The sequence below is a fragment of the Aplysia californica genome, unplaced genomic scaffold (assembly GCF_000002075.1).
Source record: "Aplysia californica isolate F4 #8 unplaced genomic scaffold, AplCal3.0 scaffold00245, whole genome shotgun sequence".
NCBI classification, from domain to species: domain Eukaryota; kingdom Metazoa; phylum Mollusca; class Gastropoda; order Aplysiida; family Aplysiidae; genus Aplysia; species Aplysia californica.
In genome coordinates this window covers 118,702-127,818 of record NW_004797515.1, presented here as the reverse complement: position 1 = coordinate 127,818, position 9,117 = coordinate 118,702, and the positions used below count along the sequence as shown (strand labels likewise).

At 41.9% G+C, this 9,117-nt stretch overlaps 1 protein-coding gene across 1 annotated transcript; it reads left to right on the top strand.

Moving 5' to 3' along the window:
• Positions 1-4,863: 4,863 nt before the first annotated feature.
• dop1 (dopamine D-1 like receptor) lies at positions 4,864-6,400 on the top strand (the record flags this gene model as incomplete). The annotated part of the gene is given in 1 exon segment (NM_001204702.1): positions 4,864-6,400. A coding segment is annotated over 1 exon segment (1,353 nt). The 3' UTR covers positions 6,391-6,400.
• Positions 6,401-9,117: the final 2,717 nt, after the last annotated feature.

Below are 9,117 nucleotides of genomic sequence, written 5' to 3'. Positions count from 1 at the left end.
TCCGTCTCCACTTTCTGCCCCCCCCCCATCCTCCCTTGTCCCCTCCTCTGAGCTCCGGACTCTTCTGCAGCTTTTCTACTGCTTCTCCTTGGCTCCTTCTTACTTCTGTCTTTCAGCCACACCGCTGATCTTAGGGTAGGTAAGATCTAACACCTTGCATTCTCGGATAAGGGCAAAAAATCTCGGAGATCCCGTGAGCAAGTTGCGCTTGTTAAAGATCCCTTGGTGGTCCAAAATCGATAAGAATAGGCAAATATTCAAAATTAATTCCTACCAAACTGAACTTTTCTTGTGTCCCGTTCGCTCATCAGACCTTTGGCAGTTGCGAACGCCGTAAAACACTTACAAAACTCCACTTAAGATTAAATTTCTTCATCCTGGGTATTTTACTGAGTAGCGTGATTATCTAAACGTAATAAATATTGTACTGGGAGATTGCTGTCTGCTATGTTGTTTCTACTTTAAAGCGCCGCGCGTGTACGACAGCCCGTTTTTTTTTCTTTCAGAACAAGTGATGCAGTCTACCTTTTGAAATATCTCATTTTAGATTTAAACACTTTACAGAACGTAATTTGTCTAGAGCTTTACAAGTTACGAAGCGTGAAGTGATGGTGACGACAATAAAAATCATTGCAGCGATGACAAAGGTAATGATAATAATACAGACTACAACATAAGTTAAGGACCACTTGCAAACACTCTGAGCGGTTTTCTTGGGTCGACCTGCACGAGTGCGTTCTTGGACTGATCCAGTGACTTGAAGACGCTGCCTCACTCAAGCGGACAATGACGGAGTGTGACACTGCAGTAAGCCTTCTGGCCACTTCTCGGGCTCCAACTCCATTCTGCAGCCATGCCATAGCTCTGGCATGATCAAAGTTTCTCAGCTTTCGTCTTGGTGGCAAGTTGACGCGATACTGGATTTTGTGCAAAAGGCGGCTTATATTGCCACCAAATTGAGCACAGTTCGGGACTATACGTTTGCTTATAACGTGCACCAGAAAATTTAACTGAGAAATGTCCGTCGTGTTTCCCACAAGTCGATTAAAAACAGAAAATGTGGCTAAAATTCCCCGAGGATTTCCGTGCTGCACGTGGTGTTGTCCCTTTAGGAAGCTTTGTAGTATGCATTGGTAGCCCATTGACACTTTCAAGGCAAAAGAATTTGAAACATTCCTTGCTGTCTTTTTTTCGGATTAAAAAAAAGGAGCTATTTGTCAAGGTGACCCTTAACTTATGTTGAAGTCTGTAAGATTCATTTCCATTGAAGCTGATGAAAAAATAACCTTTACACCTTACTGTTTTCATACCAGCTTTTTTGCTGGTTTTTTTGTTGGAAGGGGGGAGGGTGGGGGTGTTTTCCGGGAAAGAGCGAAGCTTATAGACGTAGTTACGGGTCTTTGGTGCCTTATCTATTGAAGACGAGAAGCATTCTAATCAGTTCCATTGAACATTCAGGAGAACATTCTGTCGAAGCCATTTTGTCGAGGAGATATCTATTTAAGGAAATCAAGTTTAGCTTTCAATATTAATTCATGGATGTGAGACAAAGCATTCCGGACATGTGGATGTGATTGCTTTGTTTCAGTCTCTGAGCACCCTTTGGGCGGTAAAAGAAATCTGTCACGTCGTAATTTGATAGGCCTACGGTGCACCTAACGAACTGTACTACACTGCGTTCTTTGTGCCCAGCTTGTCTCTATCCAGACGTCTCAAGTCAGAGAGTCAAAATGGGTATATATCCAACACCTCAGAGTGAAGAAAAACATGAAACCAGGTCATATTTAAGTTTATTTATGAATAGAAATATAAGTGCACTCGGGGTACACTATCTCAAAATTGAAATAGATCATTTTATAAAATAATATGTAGGCGTGTTTACGCCTTCATCCAGTCCACACAAATTAGATCATTTACAAGGCGTGCTTCGACCCTGCCTGTCAAGGCCAACCCGGGCAAACAGGGATACAATGTACCAGCAACACGACAGAGAAACTCAGTAAAAATTGTCGCCACATGGGAATCGAACTGGGGGTTTTCTTGTGTGCGACGGCGAGGCGCCTAAAAGTTACACCACAGTCGCCCGTAAATATGCGTTCTGCAAAATATCCATAAAACAACGTTTTTCTTACTAGTTTTTTTTCCATTCAATTATTATGGTTTTTTTTTGCCTTACACATCGGAGCGTCAGTCGTTTGATGGAAGCTTGATAGGATAAATTGGCCTGTAAGCCGATGCCTGATAGAGTGTACTCAGTCACACAAACCAAAGTGAGATCTTGTGGGGAAGCACTGCCGGCTCGTGGTGCGGAAAGACCAAACTCTTCTTATATTTCCTTTCTAGTGCTCATGTCCAATGATAACTCTATATGACATTTTGGTGATCCCTTCCCCAAATTACATCTGACATCTCGTTGGGGCAGAAAAAAATATCCCCCCAAAAAAACCCAAAAACAAAACAAAACAACAACAACAAAAAAAACAACAATAACCCAACAAATAAAACAAAACAAAACAAAAACAAGCAAACAAAAAACAAGCTTTAAACTAAACAAACAACAACAAAAAAAAGCCTTTAAAAAAAGCCAACAACCCCCCCCCCAAAAAAAAAACACAACCCCAAATCGATTCAGTAACAAAAAACCCCCACCAAAACACTAAATTATGTTTGAAAATCACATTCCATGAACACCAGTATTACTGGAATTGGTGCAAAGGCAATTAGAACAAATAAATTATTTATTCATTGACACAAATTTAACTTAAAACCGTTACATTTTCGGAAACCAAATTCTATAAACACCAGTATTTCTGGAAAGGGCGGAGGAGAAAATAGTGGAGTTAAGTGCAGTCGCCACATATTTGTTCACAGAGTGAGTTCACAACGACAGCAAAACATTGTGAGCTGATGATGCGTAATATGGGGTGCCCAATACGGCTGGATCGGGCCAATCCCCCCACTCGATACATGAAACTGAAAACAAACACGTTTGTTTTTTAGGCGACCGAGTAGGGTAATCGGCCCGATCCCATCCGTAGTGGGCACCCTGTATTAGGTGCAGACTGTATAACGGGTTCTTTCGCGGGATCTTTTGTCTTTCTCCGCGTTTTGCCCATTTGCTCTTCGAGAACGTTCCGTCTACGCTTGAGTCACCCCCGTGACCTGTGTTTTAATTCAGTAAAGCCGTTTTGATCATTGCGCGAGAGATTTGATTTGCAAATCTCTTTAATAAAAAAAATAGCTAAAGTCGTGAAATCAAGTCGCGTGCAGAAAAAAACAACAACAAACCCCCTCCCCCTCTAAAACAACAACAGCTTGGTAAGACAGTATACCCCAATTTCTGTGTTCATTTACTTGACAATGAACTTGGCAGTATATCGGAATTTTCCCCATCTTTACAATATCAGCAACTGGGTAAAAATATTGTTTGTTTTCGCATTGTTTAAAAAATGTATTCACCAGCTAATTGAGAAGAGAGCCGAAGTATTACAAGAGCTCATGCTGCTCCTGACACGCGCAGAAAAAGAGTTGTCAAGAAGGCGAAGTTAAAAACTGTCTAGTTGTTATTCTTGTAAAAAAAAAACACCTGCGAACGGGCACGTGTACGAGTGTAATTGCCTCTCTCTCTCTCTCTCTCTCTCTCTCTCTCTCTCTCTCTCTCTCTCTCTGTGTGTGTGTGTGTGTGTGTGTTTATCTGTAAGTATGTGTGTATTAGTGTGTGTGTGTGTGTGTGTGTGTGCGTGTGTTTTAAAGTGTGTGTGTGTGAGTGTGTGAGTGTGTGTGTGTGTGTGTGAGTTTGTGTGTGTGTGTGTGTGTGTGTGTGTGCGCGTATGCGTATGTTTTTGTGTATGTCAGATTGATTATATGTGAATGAGAGAGAGAGAGATGAGAGACAGAGACAGCCAGCAAGCCAGCTAGCCAGCCAGCCAGCAAGCCAGACAGACAGACAGACAGACAGACAGACAGACAGACAGACAGACAGACAGACAGAGGATGGCGTGAAATGCGGGGAGGGGCGTATAAAGAATGAGTCATTACTTGAATATGTATATTAAATGTGTATTATTTCTGTTGAGGGCTTTTCCTCTGTTAGATGTCATTGTCGTAAACAAAACGAAAAGACTGAAAAATCCTCAAGGGCACGAAAAGCTGTTCACTTTTATTATTCATTTTGTCTGTGTAAATGTAAATGCACTAATTAATTCTTTCTTTTTTTTTTACCCATGTTTCAGACTGGGAGCGGTAAGAATCGCAAACTTCAAGAATTACCCACGCTGTCTGCTTCAAGGTGTAGATCAAGTAACGACCATCAGTTTGATGTAATGTCGGATTCCATCAAAGAGGAGTTATTGACTGTGAACTGAGCAGTTGATGGCATCACCGGTTGTTTTAGTGAATGCACAGGGTAAAATTTAATTTAAAAGATCACTTGAGATGTAAACGACCGGGAATTGAGAACGTTTTAGGTGTCTAAATTTACATTTTCAGAACTAAGAGTCCACCTGCTGCTTTTTCAAAGAGAATGAACCATACTTTGGAGTATTTTCATAGTCCAAAACACAGTCTCTAAATGTTCGTACTAGCATACTCTGAAACAAAGCGACCACCGCACCATCTCTCTCCCAGCTCTTCCTGAGTGCAATGTGATTCTGATTCTGTTTGAAAGTGGACATGCTCACAAGATCACGGATTTCAACTTCATGAGCTACACGTACTTCGCAACCCCTGGAGAAGGTTAACCCAGCAGCAGCTCTTCAGATCATGCTGTCACCTCGTCCAATCAAAGCGGGGCGCACGTGATGGATGACGCCTCACCGGTTTTTAGGTATCTAAAATCACATTTTCCGAACTGAGAGGCCAACTGTTACTTTTTCAAAGTAAATGTGCCATTGTTTACTGCGTATTCATTGTCCAGCACACAAACTTCAAATGTTCGTTCCAGCATACTCTGAAGCAAAGCGACCACCGCATGATCTCTCGTCCAGCTCTTCCAGAGTGTAATGTGGATCTGATTCTGTCTGAGGTGGACATGCTCACATGATCATGAACTTCAAACTCACGAACCCAACGTACTTTCTGACCTCAGGAGAAGGTCAACCCAGCAGCAGCTTGCCAGATCATGCTGTCACCTCGTCCAATCAAAGCGGGGCGCCCGTGGTGGATGACACCTCACCTGAGGAAGACGATGTGGGGATCAAAGTGCTCAAAGGAATGTTCTTTTCCTTCTGCATTCTCCTCGCGATCAGTGGCAACCTCTTAGTTTGTGCAGCCGTTTTCACAGAGCGGAGGCTGAAGCGGGTCAAGAACAACTACTTCATCGTGTCCCTGGCAGTGGCTGATCTCTTGGTAGCCTGTGCAGTCATGACTTTTGCCTTGACCAACGATGTATTTCATGAATGGTTGTTTGGACCCGTCTTTTGTCACACCTGGATTTCTTTTGACATAATGTGCTCTACTGCCTCGATTCTTAACTTGTGCGTTATTAGTTTTGATCGTTACATTCACATCCACAAGGCTTTGTATTACGACACGTGGATGACCACATGTAAAGCTCTGGTGCTCATCATTTCTGTGTGGATTCTCTCCGCTCTCATTTCTATCTTGCCTGTTCACTTGGGTTGGTACAAACGCACTTCCTCACCCTCACCCAATGTTCTGAACAACGACAAAACCCTAAGCTTCAACACCACGACCTCATCTCACATTATGGGCCCCAAACCACAGTGCATCATGGAGCTGAACTTTGTCTACGCTCTTGTTTCCTCCAGCATTTCCTTCTACGTCCCTTGTCTCGTTATGCTCGTCATATACTTCAAACTGTTCCTTTTCGCGCGTTCGCACGCCGTCAGCATTAAGTCCATGAAGCGCCCGGAGCTGTCTGCGGGCGGACAACCGGTCTCCGACGGATCTTCACGCTCCTCCAAACGGGCGTCTGATTACAAGGCGGCCTTCACATTGGGAGTCATCACAGGCGTATTTCTCATCTGCTGGCTCCCTTTTTTCATCATCAACCCCATCGCGGCGTACGATCCGACGCTGATACCTCACAAAGTCTTCGTCGTCGTTACATGGCTTGGTTATGCCAATTCGTGTTGCAACCCCATCATCTACTCAATTTTTAACGCAGAGTATCGTAAGGCCTTCAGGCGTATTCTTTGTCAGTGCACACGTGGGAGAGAGTCTGATGGGGTAAGTAGTGGAATATATCTTACGTCAATATCAAAATTTTCATCATCTCGTAACAAGTTTCGGAAGTCCGAATACGAGGCACACAGCTCGGCCAATGGGTCAGTTCTGAGAAATACAAGCAAAGACGATTTATCCAAGGACAACACACCGAGAAATGAGGTTATGGAAGTGATGACTGTGGAAAGGAATGCGGCTTGCTAAGATGCGAGTTGTTGAGTCTCACAGAATTGATGACGGGTCGTGAAGTCAGAGTGATACACCCGCTCCTGGACCATTGCATTAAATTGTTTTTCACAAGGCTTGAAATGTTTTTGCACAATTAATACAAGCACGGTGTCTTTAGGGGGCGACAAGGTGGGATTGTTTTTAGCACGGATACAGTGTAATAGGTGGGTTTTGTACTGCAAGAAGGACTCTCGTTTGAAAATTAAGTGGAATTTTTAGCAATAATTCTACTAATGCAACGTGGCATTAAAAAAAAAAAAGAAAAGTGTTTTACGGTGCTCGCAACTGAATAAGGTCATATGATCGCGCGGGACACACCAAACACTTTCAGTGGGAAGAAAATGTTGAATTTTGCCCGGGTGGCGGCCGAAGCCTACTTTTACCGATTTTAGACCACCAAGGGATTTTTAAAGTGCGCAACTTGCACAAGGGACCTCCGAGATTTTTCGCCTTGTCCGAGAAGGCTAGGTGTAGATCTTTCCTATCAAAAGATCAGGGGTATGGCTGAAAGACAGCGGTAAGAAGGCACCAAGGAGTAGCTGTAGAAAGACTGCAAAGAGAGTCAGGAGCCCAGAGGAGGAGACAAAGGAGGTGAGAGGATGGGGGAAGAAAGGGGAGAGGAAAGCAGACGACAGAACATTGCAAGAGAGCATAAAAGGAGGAGAAAGGAGACAATTTTAGAGAAAAAAGTTTTCGGTCGCTACCCGGATTCGAACCCGGTACCTTTGAATGAGAGGCGAACATCTTAATCTCTAGGCCATGAGAGCCTCCCATAGTGGTATGGTAACCTGATTAACTGTGTGCAGCTGCTTGGGAACTTGCAAATTGGTTTGCTTATGAAGAAGGGTTACAAAGTTACAGAATACCACTTACCTTTCCTAAAATTTGTGCGTCAATTTCAGGTTCCTATTGGCTTTTTAACATTGCATTTTGCGTACTGTTTTCGTCTTCATGATTTATTGACAACCGCAACAATACAATATACTTCATTGTCATCATGTTACACATACAAATGTGCTGCTGTAGTACTGGGCAAAGTACTACCATCAAGATCATGAACGAAACTCATCCAGACTCCTGTGTGTATAGAAAAGACTTGTATTAACTGTTAAACGTTTAGCACTCTACAAACACAAGGAAGCTCATTAGGAAAGGGCAGACCCCGGTTCTCGTCAGAACACTGGGTAGATTTGATAACGTTACGAACTGGTCGAAGAATATACTTTGAACTTAACGTGGACTCGAGCTTCGCACTTCAGCGTTACAGTTACAGATCACTTTGGCCTTTTTGGTCTTTACAGACAACCTTAAACAGTAAGCACGATACAGCTTTGTTCGAGCAGTAGTAGTAGAGGAAGTAGATTGCACAAGTTCCACCCCCCTCCCTTTAGATCTTGACTTCTTTGATATTCTCCAAAGGAGGAGAGACATGGCCAATATCGTTTAAAATAACGGTTGTTATAATCCTGCACCATCGCGCCCTGTGTATAGTAAAGACAAGATCTGAGGGCAATTCGGGTCTGTGAACAGTATCAATGGAAAAAATATTACTCTGTCGATTTAAAACTTGTCCCTTATTCATTTAGTCATTTAAGCTTCTTTTGCACTGGCAGACGTTAGGGTTTTCCCACGTCTCCCTCTGCAACGATTTCAAAAGCCGACTTTTTCATATGATTACCATGTTATGCTTTTTTTTAGTCTAGACATGCAGATTCAAGACTTTTCAAACCAACAAGCAAATACTATACTTGGTACCGAATAATAATGAGCAAATAAAAGGAACTTTGGAACATCAGAACAAGCAGGAAATATAAAAACAGTATTTCACTTTAAGAAAATATTTAATGCATACCAAGTAAGTTGGACGTTAATGTAACATTAAATAATGCCTCAAGTTTTTGTGGGTTGACTAAAATATCATGATCAATATTGATCATGGATCTTTAATACCTGTCATCGAACTCGAAGTAAACAGCTTACAATATGTCGGTCGTTCGGTCTAACCGAAGTCACACTGTGTCACCAATAGAATGTACATGTATCATACACTTTGGTGGAAGACACTAGTTTTGTTTTCATCATAATATGTACTCTGGATAGTCAGTGGAAGAATAGTAGATCATAAAAGAGGAATATTTTAAAGAAAATTATTATTTTATTATTGTTTTTTAAAATATTTTTGTGAATATTAATGACGTCAGCACTCGATATGATATACTGGATAAAAGTATGGTTTGGCTTCACGAAGAAAGACTTAATGTTCAGTTTACAAAGAGTCAATTTTCTGGGTTAATATTTTAATAGAAATAGTCATTGTATCGAAGAATCTAGAAATGCTTTTGTCATCCACTGGAGTAGTTATAATTTTACTATTACTATTACGTCCACAAAGTACGTTCCTAATTGCCATTGTACATGTTGTTCTCCCCCATCGACACTATGTAAATCATTTATTGATACCATGTCCCAGTAGACAGACAGAGATAGTCGACCAAAAAAGCCCCCACAAAAAACACACTAATACATCCTCACATCGGAATCGAATTTACTGGGTTCTTCAGGGTGCAAAGGTAGAGCCCCTAACTGTTTGACAATAGACACCAATAACATCTAAAAATGGTGAAATTGAATAGGCGTAACGTCCTTATCAACATTAGTAGGTTATTTAACCCTATCCGTACACACATACACCTATATATATAT